The sequence below is a fragment of the Wasmannia auropunctata genome, unplaced genomic scaffold (assembly GCF_000956235.1).
Source record: "Wasmannia auropunctata unplaced genomic scaffold, wasmannia.A_1.0 LD336088.1, whole genome shotgun sequence".
NCBI lineage: Eukaryota > Metazoa > Arthropoda > Insecta > Hymenoptera > Formicidae > Wasmannia > Wasmannia auropunctata.
Window position 1 is genome coordinate 1972847 of NW_012026802.1, and position 23634 is coordinate 1996480.

Consider the following 23634-nt stretch of genomic DNA (forward strand, 5'->3'; position numbering starts at 1 on the left):
GGCTTATTAAAAAGAAGTGTTGATAACTAAGTCACATCTGTGCTAATAATGACAACGCAAATATTTGTTAATGTGCAATCGTTTTTATTAATTCTTTGACTTACAATTATTAATGAGCCTCTCAATTTTATCTCTTTATTTAGCAACTCGTCTTATAAATCGCGTTCGTGCGGTTAAAAATATCTCACGGAAAAAGTGTTCTCCGTGTAAAACTCATCATTATAATATTAACACTATTAACAGTCAGGATATCACAATTCCCCAAACCTGCGTAATTTGTCAGTTGTATTTTTAAAAGTCTCTTTATTCATCAAAGAATTACGTAATTTCTCAACGAAATCATTGTACGCCAAAATAGCGACGTTTCTTCCAGCTAGCGCGCTCATTTCCATCGAACTTGCGGCCCACTCAATTACATTGACGTAATACAGCGCGTCGTGCAGCTTGAAGTTATCGAGATTCGTGTTTGCCGAGTAATGGGGATATGCTTTCCAAGCGATTTCCTTCTTCTCGATGATCTTGACAGAGAAAAGGAAGAATTAGTACTGATTATTATACGTCCCCCTTGCGCGAAATATAATTCTTAGCAAATTTCTTACATTAGAGAACATATCGCGTAGCAGACGTGTCTCCACGGGTTTTCGGCTGAAGACCTTCCAGACTTGCGGGTCCTTCCTAAACGTGCCGTCAACAGGATCCACTTTCCCGACCGAGCTGATTATCGTTTTGTTGGGATTGCAACTTAGAATACTGTCCAAAGCCTCTCGCAGGCCAAAGTACTTTGACTTGAGATTCGCCTTGACAAACGTCGCGTACGTCGTCTGATATTCCCCTGGGAACACCAGGTCGCCCGGGAACCCGACAAATTCCACTTGAAATTCTTGATCGCCGGTAAGCGGCGCGGCGATGATTACGATGTCGTAAGTGGACGTCATTGGATCCGTGCTATCTGAAACGCACAATTCGCGCGTTATTTTTCCCTATAGTATAGGATTTTTTTTACGCATCTTTATTTATACTATCGCACCTTTGTTCACGTAGGTCACTTCGTATTGACTCGAATTGCGGGCGTCAGATGCCAGATTGCGAATCTTCGTAACCCGGCTCGGTACTACATTTACATTCTTATTTCTGTAAATGAGATGCTCCGGTACCTAAAATTTCAGCGTATATTTCACACATATCCTGTAAGTAATTACCCAGTGAACGGAAATGGATTAAAATATATATATTTTTTTAATTAAAATGGATTGAAATGGATTGGTCTTTATAGAAGTGCATTAATTTCCACGAAGGCCAATCCATTTCAATTCATTTTAATTCATGATTTGAAATTCATTTCCGTTTAGTGGGTAAGAGACGGATAACAAAAGCTAATATATTACCCCCTTGTTTCCACCTTTAACGGACCATAAGCCACCATTTGCCCCAGCCAGAGATACGGAAGCGACGAAACTCTGGATATCGACATCCTGACCGTAATTCACCACGGTAGTGACCTGCACCAGTTCATTGATCAGTCTCTTCGTGAAACCGTTTTGCAACATATGTTCTCTCATGGGCGTGTGCAACAACTTGGGGAAATCCTTATTCATTGCCGACAGCAGCGCGGTGACGTTGGCAAAGGACTGTCCTGCATCCTGCAGGTCGTATATCTTCACGAAATCGCTTAACATGCCGTTTATCTGACTGCTCAAAAAAAACATTATATAATGTTACTTTTTCTCTTCTCTCACATAATACTTTATGACATAGGGCCGCTTCTTCTACGGATAAATTACTTGATAATGTATCCATTAGATAATCTCTAAGTACCTCCTGAGATTGTACAGTTGAAAGCCGTATCTGTAAAATAATTTCGCCAACGACAATGCTGTCCATTTACTTGATTTGTATACAAACTCATCTCCATTCCATATGCCATATGTCTCATCACTGGGAGGACTCTCTTCCAAACCTACAAAGACCAAAAGTTGCGATCAATAACGTTTCTTACACACGCGATTAGTACACAAATGAGCTGAGAAAACGAAAGGTTGCCGCGTCCATACCCAAGAGTTCAACGAATCTTCGCATATACAGGTTCTTGGTGTGAATAATTGAGCCGCCAGCCTCGACTTCGTCGCCGTCGACTTTGACGGTCGCCAATCGTCCGCCGATAGTCTTCGCCTCGTACAGATCGATCTCCAAACTTCCGTTTAACAGCTCGGTGAGGAAATGCGAAGTGGACGCGCCGCCGATGCCACCCCCTATGATGGCTAAAGGAGAAAAGGGGAGTCAAGGAGGTCGAACTCACAAATATCTCTTGTCGATTATTAAGCGGCGCATTGAAACGATTAATTAAAATTCTCTTACCGACACGTGGGGCGTGTACTTCAAAGGAAATCCCCTGTTGGAGCACCAATACTCCAAGTACCAGTAACGCTATAGGCCTCATGACTTGTACACGTATTGACGTATGTCGCTCGATTAAGTCGCAATAGGCATATTTTTTCGCATATTTATCTTGGCGTAAAAAATGTTACGTAAAACATGTTACGGTTATCGATAAAAAAAAAATTATATATATTATCGATGTTTACATTTTGCTCCTGCGAATGCGCGTGTGGATAGTGCGTGTAGCTTGTGTCGCATGTATACGTATACACGCGATCACGTGACGCGCAGGGAGCTACCCCGGCTACCCCCTGCCCACCCGCGAAACGCGGTACTGGCGGTACTGCTCCCAGGCTCCGTATATATATGTATATAAGCGAGTGAATTCAGTATGGCTGTGCATGGCCCAGATAAACATCTGGGAGTAGTCTCAGGGTGTCGTCAACAGGACGTGGCTGCGCGCCGCGAATTCGCAACGCGAATCATCGTCCATCCTCCTCGCACGATGACTGGGCGATCGGCAGGCTGAAGGCTCCCCGACGAAGGCGCGCTCCGATCCTCCGACGAATCGCCAGCGGTCGCGCGTCGTCCCGCGCGTGATGCCACGGCCCGAGATCACCTGCCCGCGCGAAAGGCCACGATAACGCGCGGGCCCGCGCCTGTGGGGAGGGAGATGCGTCGCGATCGCACGACGTCGTAGCTCGTTTAAGAACGCCCGAGGCTAGGAAGCACGAGCTCGCAAGGCGACTCCCCCCCGTGAAGCCGTCCGTTCGCGCTTCAGCGGCCGGAGGGATAAATGCACAGCAAGAGAGTAGAGATTGCGAGCCGAGCGTTGAGCCTTACGGTAAATCATCATCCCCCTTGTGCACGAACATGTTCTCTCTTCTCCATTACTACTTTTATTACAATTTTTATTCATGTTACACGCATTACAATGCATCTCCTCCGAGCGCATACACACACACGTTGCAACACTTTGTACAGTTTATAAGATTACGGATCTCGGTGGTTTTCACCCTTCGGATAAACGGTGGGAATTTATCCATTAAATGAATCATCACTAAAGTTTATCCATAGGTAGGAAACAACCGGCCGTGCGCAAGAATTGAGTTTACACATAGCAAATAGAGGGACAAAGGTACACCGGACGTTCGCACGCTCGTACGATCCTCACTCCGTCCATCTGTGGGAGCAGTGCTGATTCGTACACACATAATACAGTCTCATTTCCTCCTCAGCCCGTCTGGTTTGCGCCTGGAAAAATACGGCTTCTCTGTGATTGCACTTTGGGCATGGATGTTCCTCGGTTCTCGGTAGCGTAGGATCCGATATCACGTCGGCGACGATGTGCGTTAGTTCGCTGAAAGAAAAGAGAGAGCGGTGAGCGACGCACGTTAATTCGAGCCGCGATTAGCGCGCGCTAATCGAGATGCTCCGACTTGATCTTTAACAGACTCTCTCACTCTTTCTCGCTCTGTCTCGAGCTTCGCGCGACGAGCTTAGGGCTTAGAAAAGCCAGTATCATTTTGTAGAACAGCGATACTCGTGCACAAAATGATACGCCACCCCCTCTCCCCTCCCCGGCCCCGCACACGTTAATTATACAAACTCTAGTGGGAATTCAATCGTTCTAACGATGTTTTTACTTATAGATGTTGATTAACCCTCCGATTCAACTTATTTCTCAACTCACTCTATCTCGTGCATGATCTTGTTCACGTAGATGCAATTGCTGTCCGCCAGTTGCTTAAAATCGCAATTTCTGCACTGAAACAGAGAGGCAGTGATTACCTCATTATATTTTCCTCCTCACTTAATGTGACTCGCGCTGTCGGCGCGATTCGAAGCTCCTCGTCTCTTTCTACTTTCTATCCCCTCTACTCCTTACGATACAGCAAAAAAAAAAACTCATCGGGGAAAAACAGTCGCGTATACTCACCGCGTACATGAGCACCTTGTTCTCCTTATCCTCCTTCGGGTACAACATGTTATTGCACTCCTGGCAGAATCTGATGCCCACGAATCCCGGACCGTCGTCGTGCGTGTCGTAACCCGTTATCTTCGACATGACTGCGCGCCAAATTGATCTCTATCCCGATCGGAATATCCGCGAAATATATCCGAAATCGCCGGTAATTCGAACGGCCGTCAGTTGACAGACGGCGAAAACGGCAACACAACAACAACAACAACGGAGGAATGAACAGCGCGTCAAGCGCGTGGCGCCGGCGAGAGCGATCGGCGTGCCATCTGTCGGCACGCTGGGGAAATTAAGAGCCGCTTCACACATCGCGGTTATCTATTTTATCCGCAGATGCGCCGTAAAGAGAGCTGCGTTCGGAAACATCACTCGAGTGCCCCTGTAATATATATATTATTATTTTATCCTTCTTATTTCATCGAATCGCGACTGCGGTCCATTTGACACTGCAAATTCGAAGCGTTTGATTGACCAATCGAAACGAAGAATTTTATGAATTTATCAATAAAAAAATGCCTCAAAGCCGTTTGTAGTCTCAAATGGATATCCATGATGAACGACATTAAAATGATACTCGGATGACATTTTCGAACGCAGGCTAACGAAATAGAATTTAAGAACTGCAGGGTGGACGGAAAAATTTAAAAGGTTAAAATAAAAATTTTAAATAAAATTTGGAAACTTCATTCAATTAATTAATTTTAAATCATACGAAGAGAATTTCCTATTTCTTTGCGTCTATCCCGTAAGTCGAAATTATGACTTGAAAATCGAAATTTCAAACTCCGCAAAATTGGAATTAATTGTTAGTTTATAGAGTTTTCAGAAACAAAATTCTCGAGATGTACAGAAAAACTTGAAATTGAGTTAATCTGTATGATTTCGAATTTCTTTAGTATTCTAATCGGTAAGAGGAAATTAAAGTTCTTTTTTTATTTAATAATCAACGATATTAATTGATGCGATTCATCCTTTTATATATTCTTCTTGATTGTGTAGCTAATTAAAGTTTATAAATCTAACAAAATCCAAATATACCTGTCCCTACAAGATCTAATAATTGAGCAAAATTCGAGAATTAGAGCTTAGAATTGAACAGTGGCTGTTGGTATATTTAATTATAATATATATGCTTGACCAATCGGATTCGAGCATGCGCAATAATTGAACTTATCATATTCTCCTTGACAATGGGATATCTACCGAGAGGTGCATTTGAAGATAAGAGATCGGACAAAAGGTTAGTTCCAACTTAATTTCTTGCACTTTTTCACACTCTTCCCTTCCCTCAAACTATAAATGTTTAAAGTCATCAGTATATCGGATTATAAACCGGAGATTAATTAAAGATTATACGGATTGAAGATTAGAATTCAACTTATATAATTATAATCATCAGTACGAAACGAATTAAAATTAAATTACATTATTAGTAATTAATCGAATTCTAAATCTTCAATTCGATCTTCAATCTAATTCAAACTTTAATGCGTATAGCTTTTGACACGAGATTAATTGTACTCACATTTGTTTTATTTCGAGTGCAGAAGGTGCAACAACACGTTCAGGAGCAAAGAACGGATCTAAAGCTCGCCGACAGCCAATCGGAGAAAAACGACAAGTCTTGCGCCTCGCAATGAAATCATCAATTTTCGTAGCAAAACAGTTTAAGACTTCGGTCGCGCAGCGCGAACGTGACGCCCGAACGGAGAAATCTATTATATCACGTCTTTCGCAGATTTCTCTCGGGTTTTCATCGCAATGAAAAATTAATCTCTATCGATTGAATATCATGTCGCTACATTTATCGCGTATCTTACTCCGATTTCGTTGCATCTCATCTGTCGCTTTCCCTCTCTCTCTCTCTTCCACCCGCGGGATAAAACGCGCGCGCATTCTCGTCCAATGCGGCGAGCGGTAAGAAAAGAACAATAGCGAGCGTGAATAATATAACTTGGTAAGAACAGACTTCGGCGTATATTATACGCGCGCGACACATAATACGTGTATATATACACGCATGTCATACGGGCGGTTTCCATGAGATCGCACGCGATAACGCGTTCCGCCCGCGTCTCGCGCGTAAAAACGACGTTGTGGCGAGCGCGAAGCATCGCGCGTCGGAGAGCGCGCGAGTGCCGAGGAGAGCGCGGTTCACCCAGGGGCGCGATTATCTGTCGCTCTCGCGCAGAGCACGGTCGGTCCGCGGTCGTCGAACGGGGGTCCCTCTCCCCCTCCCACCCGCCATTGCCACCGCCGCCGCCACCGCCACCGTCGCGGAAAAAGTACATCAAGAGACCCCGCCGTCTTGTATGAAAGAACGAAATCGCCGCCGCCGCCGCCGCCGCGCCGCGCGTCGCGAGTAGTACCTAGTTTCGTATAGACCAAGTTCGGCGCAAGTTTCGCTGCGCGGCGACGGATGCGCGCTAGAGGCCCGTCGCGCGACACGCTAGCGACAATTCTAGCGACACTTTTTACACACAGGACAGAGTGCGCCGCCTCAGGGTAACCCCGTCGTCGGCGTCGAGGAGGCCACACGGTAACGCGAGGGTTTCGGGCCTTTCGGCTAGGATCACCGGAGTAAGTATCGACCAACGGCGGGGCCGACGGTCTCCCCCCGGTTCGATCCTCTCCGCGCCGCGCTCGCTCTATCCGCCCGGTTCCTTCGGTTCGCTCTCTTCCCGGTCGGTTCACTCCGCTCGTTTCTCTACCTTGATCTCTTTCTCTCTCCTCGCTCTCTCTCGCCCGCCGGATTCTTCTAGCATCGTGTATTTACAACGCTTCGCTCTCAGCGAACACGTCAAACGCGCTAGTGTGCGTGTGTGTGTGTGTGTGTGTGCCACCCTCATGTATATATGGCACGCATGTAAAACGGCGGGGGGGAGGAGAGAAAGAGACACGGCGAGAAAGAGAGAAAGACCGACTAACGCGGATGTTAGTCCCCCTCCCCTCGCCCTGTCTTAACGCTCTTCTCCCCCTCCCCCCGTCACCCTCTCTTCGCACCTTCCCTCCCAAACCTCCTTCCTGTCGCAAGTCCCCTCGGTCCTCTACAGTCTACTCGCCAGTCTCGCTACTCGGTCAGTACACGGACAAATCTCGACGGCTCCGAATGCTTTCCTAAGGGATTCTTTTCCGCGGAACGACGGAGTACTCCTGAAACGTGGACCTCGGGCGAGGTGGTGGCCTATTCTCACCTGGAGGGATCCCCGTGAGTGCGGAGTTCAAATCATTATAAAGGCGTGCGAGAGAGCGGCGTGTGGCTGCCAAAGGGGCAACGGCGAGACGCGACGAGACGAATGCGATTTTGAGACACACGCACGATGAGACGAGGCGCGGCGCGGCGCGGCTCGGCGCGGCGCGTGGCCGTTCTGCGTCGCTTTTCCCCAGACGTCTGACGAGGGGGCACGACGCGCTCTCGCGGCGTCCCCGTGGGAGAGGAGCGTGAAAAGAACGGCGAGCAAAAGGCGAACGAACGTACGCACGCCACGCACGGTACGCGAGTGAGTACGTAGGAATGAACGAACGGTGAAATTTATACAGGAGGCCCCCGAGGCGTTCTCCTCCTGAGGGGGGTGGAGGGGAGGAGGGGGGAAGGGTGACTGTCTCTCCCGCAGAGTTCCCGTTTTTGTTCCGCGTGTGGAGACGAGACGCGCGTTCCGAGTTAAAAAGCGAGACACCCGGCTTCGCGACGTCGTCGGGCGGCACGCGCATCCGCGAACAGCGTTTCGTGAGTATTCGTGACCGTCCGCGTTCAGTTCGCCTTCCGACCTCCTGGTCTCTCTTGGTGTGCCTCTCCGACGAACTCGAGAAACCGACACGTGATCTCGCGCCCGGGGTGAGAAGAGCGAGTGTCATCAGCATCGTCGCCGACGGCGATATATCCGGCGAGAGACGCGCGCCGTGTTATACACCTCCGTCCTGGCCATTGTGTCCGCTCGTGACGCGCGCAAGAAGCGGAGCGAGCGAGTGAGTGACCGAGTGGAGTGCTCGCAGGCAGTGAGTGCAGTGCACACAGTTCGTCCTATTCGTCTCTAAACACCCGCTCGCTCGCTCGCTCCGCGCGTGCATCCGTTCCCTGTGGGCAGACACACGGGTGGGCTTCTGTCACACGCGCGCGCCGCGTCTGATTTTTTTTACGCCGCCGGCGGCGGCGTCCGTCCGTCCGTCCGTCCTCCGCCCGATCATATCGGCCCCTTTCGATCGATTCCGCAGACGCCGCCGATTACGATCGCACGTTCGAAATATATCGGCCCTGGGATATATGTGTGCCTCTATTCCGTCGAGCGCGGTTCCCTGCAATTGGAACGCCGAGCGTCGTGTCGTTAGGGAGGAGTGGTGCATGGCGTGCGCGTTCGTGCCTTTATATTTGTATAAATATATGCGTGCGATGTGTGGATGTGTGCGTGCGCGCGCGCGCGCGGATCTAACGTAAAATATATGTATATATATCTCGGGTGCGTATGTGTAATCCAAGGCGTACGCGCGTGTGTGTGCTGTGCGTGTGCATGTATTTACGTATGTGTACGCGCGCGCGCCTATATATCTCGGTTATGTGCGTGCGCGCGTACATGTATGTGTTATGCACAGATATTGTTGTTCCGCTCCAGACCTATGCCAGACAGCCATATTGTAATTTTTCTTTTTTTTCCCTTTTTTTTTTTATTATCAACCCGTCGTGTCTCTCTCGTTAACCTAAGAGCCTCGGGCTCTCGATCTCTTTTGTTCGCGCACGCGAGACGCATCGCGGTTAAAACTCCGGTGAGACTGGGCAGCACGCGCGTGTCCCCGCGGGGTCGCGGACGATCCCCCTTCGAGGTAACCGAGTCGGCGACGGCGGTGGCGACTCGGGCCTGGTCCCCGCGAGGGGCCCCCGTCTTTGTCTTTGTCTTCCGATCCGAACGTTCCCGCGCACGACGCCGCCGCCGCCGCCGCTGCTGCTTACGCCGAGGACGACGACGCCGCGCTTCCCACGACGACGGCGACGGGGATGGCTGTGAAAGAGGGATCGTTCGCCCCGCCGGCCGCCCCGCGCGTCGCGAGAGTTCCGTGGCGCCCCGGGGAGTCTCTCGCGAGGCCGCCGGAACGTCAGAATTCGTCATTTGCGTTTTCGTTAATTACGGCGTCGCCAAGAATAACTCTGCGGCCCTTCGCGCGCCGCGGCGTCGAGTCCGCTCCTTCCCCGAATCCGTTTCCGAAGTTAGCGGTGTCGAACGCCTTTGTTGAACGTTTTTTTTTTTCTTTTTTACTTTTTATTTCGCGAGTCTCCATTAGCGTGCCTTGTGAACGCGCCGCTTTGTTCAACCATTTGTACCCGAGTGACGTACAAAAGATTGAGAGACGTCTAAAGGATATAAATTGTTTTTTTTTTTTTTTTAGAGTTCACATTTTTAGTTCTTTTTATCTTATTTAGAAAATATATTCTTTAGAGTGATTCCCATAAATAATTGTGCGATATCGTGTGTTCGAAGTAAAATACAGTTCCTCTGCGACGATCACGCAGATACAGTGAAACAATCCAGATTTTGACGAGTTTTTTTTTTTACAGGCAACTTGTCCTTCATTGAGCTGCAATCATGGAATCTGGAAGTAACGTGCCCAATCCGGGCACCTATCCCGGAGATCGGCAACAGTTCTGCGTCTCTTGGAATTCCCATCAGTCGAACATGCACAGCGCGTTTCCAAAGTTACTCAGCTCGGAGCAGTTTGTCGATGTGACTCTGGCCTGTGACGGAGGCTCGATAAAGTGTCACAAGGTTGTGTTGTCCGCATGCAGTGACTACTTGGAGCGTCTTCTGTTGGAAATTCCGTGCACGCACCCCGTCATCTTTCTAAGAGACATGAAAATGTGGGAGCTACAAGCTTTGGTCGAATTCATGTATCGCGGCGAGGTCTACGTCGAGCAGCAGCAACTCGCTACGTTGATGCAGGCAGCGGAAGTTTTGCAGGTACAGCTCTTTGACGTGCGTTCTATCCGCGTCTACTTGACAACGCTTTTCATAGCTGTACTGCTTTGCCCTTCTAGCAGTATGTTCCAATGTGATCTGATAACATTTTTTCCAGCCACTTTTACCCTAAAAACATTTTTACTTTCAACTACTTTTTGTCTCTTTGACCCTTACATCTTTAACTGTTTAAATTTTAACTTAACAAAGACTATGAAATGTATATAAGATTTTTATATAAAAAATACAAAATGTTAATTACTATTATATATAGGTATATATTAACATTTTGTATTTTTTTTTAATAAAAATCTTATACACATTTCATAGTCTTTATTAAATTAAAACTTAGAGTTAAAAATGCAAGAGTCAAAGAGACAAAAAGTAATTGAAAGTAGAAAAATTATTATTATATTATATTATATTATTATATTAGGACAAAAGTGGTTGGAACTAAAAATGTTATCAGGACGTTGGAGCACTGCTAGAATGGTAAAGCTAAAAGCAGTAGAGCTACGAAAAGAATTATCAAGTAGTATATTTTATATATAATAGTAATTAATATTTCTTTGCATTTTAGAGAATAATATGGGGAATTATATAGTAATATATGTATATATATATATGTATGTATATATATATATATATGTATGTATATATTATATGAAAGCTTACATGAAAAAGAATATATGTTATACATTCTTCGATAGGTTCGTGGCTTATCCACTCAGGGATGCGATAACTCGTTGAATGAGAGCAATACACAATCGTGCGATTCTAATGCACCTGTCACTCCGTCGACTCCTACTCACGATACCAACTACAAGGTGGAGACTTCATCTAACGATGGAAGTACCTCCGATTTCCTCCCATGTACGGCTATAGCTAGCACAACAGGAAACAACTCGACCTCTATCACTCCACCTGTCTCGCAGACCCCCAATTCCTCCAATTTCGTAAACATGGAGCACAGCGAAGCGCTGCAACATTTGGAGAAAGCTCTCAGCGCTTGCGAGGCGACTCTTACCGAGACAACGGGTATGGTGAAGATGGAGCCGGATGAGCAGTTCGTACAACAGCAGGACGTCAAGCCGTATTCCATTAGTATGGTCTCCAGTAACAATTGCAATCCTAGCAGCCCATTTCCTGCGATCGAAGGTGAGGTGATTTCCACATCGAGCTAATCTTTCTGGCTTTACTCACATATCAATTAAGATCCGAGAACTCTAACAAAGTACAAAGCGGAGCTTGATAATATTATAATATGAACCTTGCAATTCTCAGTTTCGGGAGAAACTGAGATCCCAGTTCAGGAAAACTGCACGCCGCATAATCTTCGGTCTTTAAAACGCACCTCCGAACAGTCCAAACCAAATAGTACGTAATTATATCACAATTAAGGTCAATGTACCATTACTGAATATGTATTTGTGTATTTGAACAAGTACAAAAACGTATTTTTAAATGCTTTTTTTTATAATATCATAATTTAATTGTAATCTTTAAATATTTTTACAATTAAATTTTGTTATTATAATAAAAAAATTTTAGATTAATAAATTTTGTGTACATGTTCAGATATAGATACATGTTCAGTAATGATACGTTTACCTTAAAATGCTAAAGCATTCTAATAATTCGATGCTCATTGTGCATCTTTTTTAATGTCGTGAAACTTTTTAATGTTGCGAAAGCTGATCTTGGTAATACTAGCATTACAGACGCGCGTGCTATTTAACATTTTTTAAATACTATACGACTATCGATCTCAATAAACAGCTGCTCGTGAAGCGCAATGACAGAACCAATCAGAATCGCGGAAAAGATGCTTCAAACTTCGATAGATGCGAGTATCGATGTCATGCCTTTTTTTTTTTTAGATAGGATTAGGATTTATGATACGTGTATAACGGAACTTGATCTCCTCCTTCCTATTTTTTCTTATCTAAAAAATTTCCATTTCTAAAAAAGGCATGTTAAGTGATCGGTAATTTATATCTCTAGAAATATTGTTGCCGCTTTTCCGTGATGCTAATTGGTTGTCTCACTATACTTACTTCGTTGAGCGGCATTGCATGTTTTAACAGCTGTGTGTTGATTGAGGTTGAGTAATAGCAAATTAGTATTATATAATAAAAGTAAAAAATATTAAATAGCGCGCGCGAGGCACGCGTCTAGTAGTATTAAAAAGATGCTCACCGAGCATCTTTTTAAATGTTGTGAAAATAACTTATTGCGAAAAATATCACCTCAGCTAAAATTTAAAACTTGGCTCTGCTCTCCGAGCGGGCCTCTTACCCCTTCGACCACCCAGGCGTGTGATAATATTTATCGCAGTAAATTTAGAAAGAACATCTTTCAACGGCGTGTATGAATAACTAAGTGCCAGAATTAATTGTGGAGTGTTATAAACAATTAAGATGCGAAAACGCCAAACAGAGTAAGATCTTGGTGCTTGAGAATATTACAATATGTGAATCTTACAATTCTCAGTTGAGGCACGCCGCATAATCGTCGGTCTTTAAAACGCAGCTCCAAACCGAAGCTGCTTTTTATATTATCGTGTTGTGAGTAAGATTCACATATTGTAATTCATATTATCGCACATTACAGTTTGTCGGCGTTTTCTCATCTTAATCTTGTTCGTAACACTCCACAGTCAATTGCGATATTTAGTTATTTACTCCATGTATCATTGGCACGCTTGTGAACGTTTATGCTGATCATTTCTGTGTATTTAAGGGTATCAAAGACGACAAAGGCGTTCGGAAGAGGAACTCAAGCAAGCTTCGGACATGGTGGCACGCGGCATGACGTTTCAAGTAGCCTCGGAAAAGTACAAGATACCGATCAGCACAATCCGCTTTTATATGGTCAGAAAGGGTATTCTGCAGAGGCGAAAACGCGGCCGCGGCTCCAGTAATCTTGGTATGAACAGCCAACCGAGTAGTCCGGCCAGTCCACCGTATCATATGATGAATTACCGTTTGCCGGAGAGCCTAAATTCCAGCCTACCGTAGTGCTGTACAAAGAAGTAGTGAGTTTTTTTTTTTAAGAATTCAGTTTTGAATCGGACAAAAACTTTTTATCGCCGCATCATCAGAGCTGTTCCAGACCGTCTCGTCGGTTTTTATACTTTGACTCCTTTACACTGAGTTCGTATTTTATTTTTCCTCCTTTTTTTTTAATTTTATTTCCAGCTCATACATCGTGCATTTTCATTCGTATATCGCAGCGGCGCGTTGGCGTGCCGGTTTACAAGACTACTATGTTTACAACATGTAACGTATTTCTGCATTTATGCCATTTATTGACCCGAGTGCGCGTTCTGGAGATATCGTTTGTGTCTCGAACAGCTCCGCTCCATGTACATACAGAAAGAAAAAGGATACCATATGTAACAGTTCGAACACAGCATTAAGTTAAGAAAGAACTTGCAATCTATCGTGCTCGTGTTTTACATCATATTTATGTTGGATTCCGTGTCCTTAGGAAGACTGCCTGAGAAACCCAGTTTTTTTTTTTTTTGTTGTTTTAAGTACAAAGATACCGATTATTGTACTGTAGAGTATATACTGGTGTATCGTAGTAGATATGTATTATAAAAGCTAGCGCAGCGGACTATACACTATACGTGATTCACAATACGTGATTCGCGATTCGCGACCGTTCGTTCACTAGTGAATCTCGTGATTTGCGAACGGAAATAGATTCGTTTTGCCGATAGAGTGAATAGTTTTCTACGAAATCAAAAGATGCAAATCGTTGTTTATCAATTATTCGTGCTCGTTTGTGCAATACAGTGCAAACGATGAATCACGAATCGCGAACAGGCACACGAATCAAGGGGCGGGATGTTTCTCAATCCTGCCATTCGGCATACGTTATTTTTTGAATTTTGAAAGTTGGACGTGTTCCCCTCGTTACGAATCGAACACAAAGAGATTCACTTTGACATTTGTGTCTCGAAAATGTGAGGCAGAAAGCAATCGTACTCTTACAGCGTTTTCGGACCGAACGGATTTGATCACTCCGAGAGCGATTAATAACGTCACATGCTCTCCTCGTCCATTGAGAAATCTAAAATAGAGAGCATGTAACGTCATTAATCGCTCTCGAAGCGATCAAACGTGCTCCGTCCGAAAGCATTATTATACTCTTAACATCCTCGATGTCTTTGTTATCTGCGACAATCAATATACTTTCAATATCCTTGGTTTACTTAGTTGTCTGAAAGGCAGTCTGTTTTTGCATTTTTCAAAGTGGTTATTTTTTTATATAATCGATTTTCACGAATCTACTGCGAATCGGGAATTGTGAATCATGAATTTATGCTAATGCCACCTATAGTGTGGCGTTAGTTTTAAAGAGGCAGTCTATTTTGAAATTTTTCGAAATTTTTTCTTGGACAATACTAAAGAGACAAAGAACGAAGGTCTTTTACGATTTTTATACAATATACTATTTTGTTTCATCTGAAACAGATGTTGAATATATAAAAGAAACACTTGACGCTTTGTTTTTAGAAATAGAAGGTGAAAATCTTCCAAATGACGATGCTTTAAGGCTAAGTTTTTAATTTTTATTTAAGGTTATGCGTGTATAAAATTTTTTGTAGACTTAAGGCTCCTGACTAGTCATCGCGGCCATGTTAGAACCGTGACATTATAAGCGAGAAATTCCGCGTAAAAGTTTCTTGCGTGCCATAAAGAGAATTTGTGTGAAATTGGAAAAAAAATGGGATCGCTTTGAGAAAATTTGTAAAAGTGGGTGGAATCTTTTTCCCCCTGACAGTCAGAGGAGAAAAGGCACGTAAAGTGAGGCCTATTCAGGCAAAAAAAAAAAAAACTCAAGGAACTCTGGAAGATAAAAGAAAGTGAAGAATATGTTTTTATGTATAATATGTATATGTATAATATGTAATTCACAAATAACTTTGCTTTCTATCCATTTTTACGAAGTTGATAAGTACGAGACATTTTCACAATTAAGCAATGTAATAACGAAATGGCACGCAAGACAAGATCTTGTTCGTTGTTCAACACTTTCACAGTAAGGTCCGTTCTCTTCACAAGTCAAGCATATTCTTTTAACATTCGATTGTGATTAATTCTTATTGTTTACGATACCGGCATAGAATTGCAGAATTCTATTGTGAAGAGTTTATTGTCTCTCGAGGATCATTCACTTTCGAGAGACAATATACGCCTACAAGGTGTTAGCAAGAAATGCAGTTGTAAAAGCCTGACCAGCTTTTCAACAGCTTTAAATAATATATTATTAACGAAAAAAGCATCAGGTGCTTTTTGTTATTACGCGATCGATTATATTCGATAAATAGGACCCCCTCCCTTCTCTCTCTTTCTCTCTCTCTCTCTCTCTCTTTGTCTCTAGAATTCTTATGATACTGACAAATATTGAAGAACGGGCCTTAGAGGACAATGAACAAATTGCGATATAGTATAGCAACTCTAAGACGATAAGTTCCAACAAATTTGCGTGCTTAGAGAAGTGTGTCCAATTTAGATCAGGACGTCGCAACGAAAAAAGAATAGTATAATTACCACCGCAGTATAATTTCCTAGTATATTCGACATTAGATATCTTCCATCCTTTCAGAGTAGCTTCAAGCATATCACGGTTAGGATTGCGATCTAGCAATGTCTGAGACGGCACAGATATCTGAAAGATATCCCCGCATTATTAAATCTCAAATTTAATAATGCTCCATTTACGAAACTTGCACGCGAATGCATTAATCCTCGAAAAGTCGCTTCTCTCGAACGAGAATTGATTTCGAAAAAACTACCTAAAATTGATTCTACACCGTATTAGGTGCGAATTAAAGCTTCGGTGGAAACTAGACTCACTCACTTAGATTAGAGAATATGTCCAATTTCAGATCAGGACATCGCAATCGAAAAAGGAATAGTATAATTACCTCCTCCAGTATATTCGACATTAGATATCTTCCATCCTTCCACAGTTGCTTCAAGCACATCACGGTTAGGATTGCGATTTAGCAATTTCCGAGACGGCGAAAAGGTCTGAAAGATATCCGTATTATTTAAATCTCAAATTTAATAATGCGAAACTCCATTTGCGAAACTTACGCGCAAATGTATTAATCACGTCCTCGAAAAGTCGTTTCTCGAACGAGATTTAAAAAAAACTACACGAAGTTGATTCTATTAGGTGCAAATTAATGCTTCGGTAGAAACTAGATCACTCATTTGCTTTAGTATGGTATCAAACAGACTAGAGTTTATGAATCTTCCAAAACTTGCATGATTTCACAAATGAAATTTGATATGTTAGAAAATCTCGCGTTTAAATTTAGAAGGAACATTCAACAACCGTGCTTACACGTTTTTATCTTGTTATTATCACCGCGTTAACGCGGAGTCCTTGGCTGATTATGAGTAGTCAGGAGCCTTAAACTTTCATCATAATGAAGCTCGTCAAAGAAAGCTACTTCATGTTTTCTTTACTGTACGCAGGAATTGGAAAAAAATTCTGTTAAGAAGGAAGCAGAAATTTTTGACAAAACGTACTTTTTTGAGAACTTTGAAATAAGCTGCCTTTTTAATGTTTGTTCTCGTACGAAAATACAACATTATATTGCGAGAACTCCATTCGTCATCCATCGTGAATTAATATCGAAAATATTAATTCTATACTTATAAGTGCTTGCGTTGTATCGGCGTCATACTTATAAGGGAAAATGACACTAAAGATCAAAAACATTAGAGCGAGCGTTGAACAAATGTGTTTAAAATCTTATTATTTTGAGACTTTTTTATACGCAGGATTTGTATGTAAGCGCACTTAATGAGACGTTCATTGACGAGAATACGAGTTGTATAGGATATTCATATAACTAAGATAAGAATTCCTTCATGCTGTGGACGAACGCTACGCGTATGGTTGATTATCAGCCGTGTTCCGTTCTTCTACACTAGTGACACGATGTAGTTGGATAGTTTTGAATCCTGCATCAATATCGTTCGTAACAAGACGGATTTACAAAGTACAGTTCAAAAAAAAAAGAAGAAAAGACAAAAAAAACAGAAAAAGAGAAAAAGAAGATTGACTGTGTATAACCGATATTTTTTTAATGACCTCGAAATGTTTTGACGGAAAGGCATTCGTAGCATAAGTTATTTTTTATTACACCATATTTATATATGATTCAGTGAAGCTCAGCTTGCTCTCGTTAAGTTATCTGTGGCATCTGTACACTTGTACGTATTTACCGAGTATTTATCTTTCTGTATTTTTAAATAAGCCCCGCTCCCCCCACTCATGGGGGAGATAAAGAGATTCTTAATTACGACACGCTTTATACCCTGCACCAGAGAGTGACGCTTAAAGATCAAAAATGTATACAGTTGTAGAAAAGACAGTGTGGGACTTGTCCATGATGATCGATTAGTCACTATGTTTAAGACTGGTAACACGTGGCTAATATAACCAGATTAAAGTTTTAGACACAGCAATCCTCAATCTATTATATAAATATTTTTGTAGGCACTTTGTCGAGGAAGGTTTCTTCTTTCTGCCTTTATTCTATAATATACCTTGATAACTTATACAGTAAGAGGAACCGGTATTTATTCGAATGTTTACCATTTAGCTTTGTTGAAAACATCACAAGAGATGAACGATCATGACGTATGTAGTGCTTTTTACATGCATAGTGTACAAATAACAGCATTTGTAATTGACGATAAGAATAACCTGTTGTCTGTAAAAATTGGCGAAACGCCAGTCTCTCGTTGTTTTTACGGACACTGGTTCTGCCTTTTCAAAGAAGTTTAATTGTGTAACTGTGGCGCGCATACAATGTAATTGTACGGTGTATTGCCTTTGTTAAATAGCATTTTGGATAAAGCCATATTTTTCCATGCAACGCAATAATCCAGCAAAATAAATTACAGTTAAACTGAGAAGCAGCCTAAAATAGGAAAGAGTGCCAGATACAAAACAAAAAAGTGGATATGAACAATAACACATAGAGGATAAAGTAAAGTTTATCTATCACTTAGAGTATGTAACTGCCTTTCTCTGGCCTCATACTGGATCATTAATTTATTTATATTAGACAATATACAAGATACATGTAAAGGAAAAAAAAAATTTAATCTAACTTAGAAAGCTTGTTAGAGCTTCTATTAATTGCAGTAAGATTGCTGCCATCCGACTGATGAATACATTCTCAAGAAGCTGAAGTTGAACATTTATAATCGAAACATATGTCACAGATCTTACATTGTATTTATTCTCATTTGTCATTTCTTTATTGCAATTCATTACGTATTTAACAGACACGATTGTCTCTGTACATTTCAATATATCTCGAGATATATCGGTAAAAAGAAAGGAAAGAGAAAGGAAACGGAAACAAGTCACATATTGAATAATCGTGCGATTATTGAGTGCACGGTAATATTGTAATACGAACTAAAAACATGACTTGCAATTGTTGCCTGTTGTAATGAGATTGTCCAATGAGAGTTGAATTGTAATGACTTACTCGTATACACATAGCATTCTTTCCAGCAAAAGAATCGGTATCGTGTAAATCATTATTCTAAGAGTTCCAGTTGACAAAGGTTTTATACGGATCTATTAAACCAGTATTTCAAACCAATGAAAAATAATTAGTTTTCTAATAATAATGATAATACAATACACTTTTATGTGAATTTAGTACAGTGCTTAAGTCAGTAATGCTCAGCGTATCTAACAGATATTTTTAGTGGAACTCCGTGTCATACTCACATGTATCATAACGTCTTAAAGTATGTAAACTAAACCACAATCAAAGAAGTGTGAACGATACTTAATGACTATTATCATAATAGCCACTTATGATAGCAGTAAATAGGTAGCCATTTTGAGGCAGTTTATTATTATATTTAATTACACTGTGTATCGCTTTGGTCTCTCCGTTTTTACGATGGTATTATTATTTGTAGATAGAATCATAACGCTAGAATCGATTGAACCTCGAATCATTTATTTGTAAGTCTTTTTTACAGTTACCGAATATCTAATTGATTAAATAGGCAATGCAATTAAAATGAGAAAAGAAAGGGAAAAAAAAGACACAACACGGACATACACACGTGACATATATAGATCTGTGGAGCATAAAATAACTTTTCAACGTTTGATTTTTGTTAACTTTTGGATTTAATATGTATATCTATATGTTCGATTAAGTTGACAAAATCATAGCATAAACTAGAATCAGTAGTATTTTTATATTTTGTTTTTAGCTTAAGTTTTTATTATTAGCGATGCTGTAGTAGATTTATGTAAGCGAACTTTCCGAGGTAATATTTTCTAAGAGATTGATTAAGAACGTGATCAATCACGTGATTTGGAACGTTGAAATAAAGCGAACGTCGGGCATGTTCCGCGTTAATACACGCGAGACTCCGATCTCGTTCGCATTATATGACGTCGCCATATTACGTCGGGAAGCGTTACACGTAAAACTGATAATAATGATATGTTAGTCAGTTTCCTTTAATATGTTAGTCAGCTGATTGATTAATTTTTCTTAAGAAATCGCGAGTTAGTAATACATATATAGTTCTGTTGCGTATCTTGCGACAAAAAAATGTCACTTTGATGTTTCGTGAATGAGTTCTGTAGCAACAATAGACACGATTGACTTTTAGTGACATTCAATTTTCTAACTGTAGGGTAACGAATCTAATACGATTTATTAATTAATTAAGGATTGGTATGCTGTATGATGAATGATTTATACATATGCATTATGCCATGTTACGCCGAATCGCCGCCGACGCTTCGATCGATTTGTTTTCTCCGAAGTACTCGTTACTCAGTTCCCTTCGCAGTGACTCGCGCGACACTGTCCCGAGCGATTCAGTATTATATTGTACATCACGTGCGAAAGCCTTCGACTGCGTCCATTCAAACGGTGTTAGATATCCTTAGGCATTTAGATTCCGTAGGGTAGTCCCATTAGTCACACTTATTATTACCACACGAATGTATATTTTGCGCTGTTGCATCGAGAGCGGCCCGTATTCGCAGAAAAACGCTTCGCAAGCGGACCCGGGGGACGAATCCAAGATCCACACGCGCGACGGACATGAACTGTGAACGTAACGATCGCCTCGATGTATATCGACGAAGTGACGTTTGGCGCGAAAATTTAATTAGATCGTTTGTACATATACTTGCACATTGGTACACATTGAGACAAGCACGTTCGTTCGTTCGCGTTTGTCCGCACTCTATGCTTCCACGCGACGGACGTGAACTGAACGTAACGCTCGCTTTCCCCTTGATTGTGTATCGACAAGAAAATGACGCGATTGGCGCAAATTTAATTAGATCGTTTCGTATTTGCACGTCGGTACGCATTGAGACAAGCTTGTTCGTTCGTTCGTTTGTTCGCGCACTATGCTTCCATGCGACGGACGTGAATTGAACGTAACGATCGCTTTCCCATTGATGTATCGACAAGGAATGACGATTGGCGCAAATTCAATTAGATCGTTTTATACTTGCCACATTGGTACACATTGAGACAAGCTCGTTCGTTCGTTCGTTCGTTTGTTCGTTTGTTCGCGTTTGTTCACGCTCTACGCTTCCGACAGACGTGAACTGAACGTAACGATCGCTATCTCCGTGATGTATCGACAAGGAATGACGATTGGCGCAAATTTAATTAGATCGTTTTATACTTGCACATTGGTATACACATTGAGATAAGCTCGTTCGTTCGTTCGTTCGTTCGTTCGCAGTTGTTCTCGCTCTACGCTTCCGACAAACGTGAACTGAACGTAACGATCGCTTTCTCCGTGATGTATCGACAAGGAATTGACGATCGGCGCAAATTTAATTGGGATCTTTCTGCACTCGCGGATGGGATAACGAATGGATCAGTACGCGAGCACGTTGATTCGTAATCGGCGGTTTCGGGTTCGATTCCCGATCCCACATATGTCTCGATTTTATGAGATTTATTAGAAATGTAACTATATAACATATAACTGTCCTTGCTGATTGGTACACATTGAGACAAGCTCGTTCGTTCGTTCGCGTTCGCGCTCTATGCTTCCACGTGACGGACCTGAACTGAACGTAACGATCGCTTTCTCATTGATGTGTCGGCAAGGAAATGACGCGATTAGCGCAAATGTGTGTGCAAGTACAAATGATTTAATTAGGCTAATTAAATCATTTGTACTTGCACACATTGAGGCAAGGTCGTTCGTTCGCGTTCATTCGTTCGCGTTTATTCGCGCCCTATACGCTTCGGCGGGGGATCCACTTGGACGCGCTAACATCTTCGCTTTCGAGTTGCAATATCATTCGACATTTCGTCGCACCACCCCGGAAAAGAATATAATTAGTTTTTGTAATCGATTATCTCTTCTTTGCGTCTCTTTCTCGTCGGGGACTGTTAGCGCACACGCATTCAGTTCTATATGAATATGTATTATACTATATGAAAAATGTTTGGCGTACGATTATCGGCGTATGTGGAGTGACGATGTGTCTCGATTTATCAGATTGTTGTTGTCGTAAGCGCGATCCGAATACGGGTAAGAAGCGTGCGGATTCAGTGTAATACGGCAAAATATACTTGTACGCGAAGAATCGACACATATGTATGAGTACACACACGCGCACACATATACACACAGAGAGTACAGAGAAGAGACATATAAGGGACGAGGGATGAAGCAGAGCGAAACTCGTCCCGCGACTGTAATACAATTCGCAGAACGTACCGTGCCGTTCGGTTTTTGCTGATCGCAACAAACCAGCTTTTATAATTCGCGTGTAAGACCGCCGTCAGGAGATCTTAATTAAAATCGGTTACGGGTGTCGTTATATAGTAAGGCACTGAGTATATAGTCAGCAAGGATATAGAGAAGCAGAGATATTCCATGTGAGAATAAAAAAAAATATAGACAAGAGTAAATAAAAAGAATGCGAGGTGTGGTGTGACTCTGAAAGTTTCGAGCGTGGACAAATCGGAGTTGCGTGTGGGAGAGAAAGGGTCTTTCCGGCGCAACGGAGATGTCTTTACGATCGTTTGTGTATATGGTGTTGCACTTCTGAAAGTAACCCTGACTTCCGAAAGAAAGAGAGAGAGAGAGAGAGAGAGAGAGAGAATAGCAAGAGAGCTAAGAATGATAAAAGAACTTGTGTGCGTAAACGAGAGATTGATTAACTGGATGAACTGGAGATGCACGAAATCTGCGCTTGTCGCCAACGTTTGCGATGGTTTATTAGAGAACGATTGTCATTACTTTTGCCACTTTTTTTACTTTAATTACCATTAACACCGACATATACTCTCGAAATTTTCTAGAATGACTTTTCACTCTTTTGGAGTGAATCTCCAAGAGTGAAAATACTACCACTCTCGTGTGATCGAGTGACAGTATTTCCAATCTTTTGGAGTGAGATTCACTCCGGAAAATTTAGAGAGTACAATTCGTACTCCGTTGCAAGATTATCATCCACGGACAGATTCAAAATCGCATATAATGTATATAATATAAATATATACATATACATGTATATATTTATATATATATATATATATATTGTGTATACACATAGGGTACATATTTATGATATATTTGTATATACGATATATATGTATATATATATTTATATATATATATATATATGTACGTGTATACGTATATATTCGATGAATTGTTCAATATTCTTATAACGGAAAACCTTGTCCAGTAATTATTCTTGCGGAGGTGCCTCGCTTCTCCCTCATTCTTTTCTTCCTCGTAACAGTCATTTGATTTTTGCAATATAATGAAAGTTTGAACGATTTTTATTCCAACCAAAAAATCTGACCGAATCGTCACTTTAAACGCAGCGCATATTTCGACATACAAATTCTACTGTATTTACATTTATTTACAATTGTAAGTAAGCTTAAGGGTTGTAAGTAAAAGTAAAGTTGGCGAGAGAGAGAGAGAAAGAGAGAAGAGAGAATTCAACAAACTTGGATTATAATTTTAAGATCGTGTAACATGTGTTAGTGAAAAAGCATGCTTCTTAGTAGGGAGTTAGGATGCTATAACAATAATTATTATAATTAAAATTAATTATGTATAAGGTATTTAATATAAGTGCAAAGTATTTCCTAATAAAAATACTGCTGAAAAAAATATAACGTGCCTGGTTGTGACTGCGCTCTCTCGTCGATCTCGGAGCGTTTCAGGTATACCGTTCGGCAACGACCTTTGTTCGCTCCGGGGAGTCGAAGGAGCGATGACACCACGGTTTTTCTTATTATGCGAAGAGATG

The 23634-nt window shown here is 42.0% G+C and overlaps 3 protein-coding genes and 1 long non-coding RNA gene across 9 annotated transcripts; 1 reads left to right on the forward strand and 3 right to left on the reverse strand.

Annotated features, from left to right (window-relative positions):
• Window positions 1–63: 63 nt before the first annotated feature.
• LOC105448252 (prenylcysteine oxidase-like) lies at window positions 64–2969 on the reverse strand. Its single transcript, XM_011686738.1, has 7 exons — window positions 2356–2969; window positions 2052–2258; window positions 1816–1957; window positions 1386–1689; window positions 1028–1154; window positions 600–949; window positions 64–518 (listed from the first exon to the last, which is right to left on the reverse strand). The coding sequence occupies exons 1-7, from the start codon at window positions 2435–2437 to the stop codon at window positions 252–254; spliced, it is 1479 nt and encodes a 492-aa protein (XP_011685040.1). The 5' UTR covers window positions 2438–2969; the 3' UTR covers window positions 64–251.
• A 283-nt stretch (window positions 2970–3252) lies between these two features.
• Window positions 3253–4630, reverse strand: LOC105448253 (DNA-directed RNA polymerase II subunit RPB9). The gene is made up of 3 exons (XM_011686739.1): window positions 4316–4630; window positions 4070–4143; window positions 3253–3736 (listed from the first exon to the last, which is right to left on the reverse strand). Exons 1-3 carry the CDS (start codon window positions 4442–4444, stop codon window positions 3547–3549), a joined length of 393 nt encoding a protein of 130 aa, XP_011685041.1. The 5' UTR covers window positions 4445–4630; the 3' UTR covers window positions 3253–3546.
• Window positions 4631–6727: 2097 nt separating this feature from the next.
• LOC105448255 (broad-complex core protein isoforms 1/2/3/4/5-like) lies at window positions 6728–17796 on the forward strand. 6 transcript variants are annotated; one of them, XM_011686744.1, is made up of 5 exons: window positions 6732–6937; window positions 9903–10302; window positions 11010–11457; window positions 13042–13336; window positions 13500–17796. In XM_011686744.1, exons 2-4 carry the CDS (start codon window positions 9931–9933, stop codon window positions 13317–13319), a joined length of 1098 nt encoding a protein of 365 aa, XP_011685046.1. In that variant the 5' UTR covers window positions 6732–6937; window positions 9903–9930; the 3' UTR covers window positions 13320–13336; window positions 13500–17796. The 6 variants fall into 6 exon arrangements, with proteins under 6 accessions (XP_011685047.1, XP_011685046.1, XP_011685042.1 ...); XM_011686745.1 differs by lacking the exons at window positions 13042–13336; window positions 13500–17796 and adding an exon at window positions 11584–11824 and having other exon boundaries at window positions 6728–6937; XM_011686740.1 differs by having other exon boundaries at window positions 6733–6937; window positions 13042–17796.
• LOC105448254 lies at window positions 15125–22902 on the reverse strand. Its single transcript, XR_974208.1, has 2 exons — window positions 21536–22902; window positions 15125–21323 (listed from the first exon to the last, which is right to left on the reverse strand). It is a non-coding gene; the product is annotated as an uncharacterized LOC105448254 (long non-coding RNA).
• Window positions 22903–23634: the final 732 nt, after the last annotated feature.

Excerpts from the sequence above, each read along its gene's own strand:
- LOC105448252 (XM_011686738.1), bottom strand. The coding sequence starts at position 2,437 with ATGAGGCCTATAGCGTTACTGGTACTTGGAGTATTGGTGCTCCAACAG. Across the intron at positions 2,259-2,355 it reads AGTACACGCCCCACGTGTCG|CCATCATAGGGGGTGGCATC; the intron begins GTAAGAGAATTT and ends TTTCTCCTTTAG. Across the intron at positions 1,958-2,051 it reads AAGATTCGTTGAACTCTTGG|GTTTGGAAGAGAGTCCTCCC; the intron begins GTATGGACGCGG and ends TGGTCTTTGTAG.
- LOC105448253 (XM_011686739.1), bottom strand. The coding sequence starts at position 4,444 with ATGTCGAAGATAACGGGTTACGACACGCACGACGACGGTCCGGGATTC. Across the intron at positions 4,144-4,315 it reads ACAAGGTGCTCATGTACGCG|TGCAGAAATTGCGATTTTAA; the intron begins GTGAGTATACGC and ends TCTCTGTTTCAG. Across the intron at positions 3,737-4,069 it reads AAGATCATGCACGAGATAGA|CGAACTAACGCACATCGTCG; the intron begins GTGAGTTGAGAA and ends CTTTTCTTTCAG.
- LOC105448255 (XM_011686744.1), top strand. The coding sequence starts at position 9,931 with ATGGAATCTGGAAGTAACGTGCCCAATCCGGGCACCTATCCCGGAGAT. Across the intron at positions 10,303-11,009 it reads AGGCAGCGGAAGTTTTGCAG|GTTCGTGGCTTATCCACTCA; the intron begins GTACAGCTCTTT and ends ATTCTTCGATAG. Across the intron at positions 11,458-13,041 it reads CCCATTTCCTGCGATCGAAG|GGTATCAAAGACGACAAAGG; the intron begins GTGAGGTGATTT and ends TGTGTATTTAAG.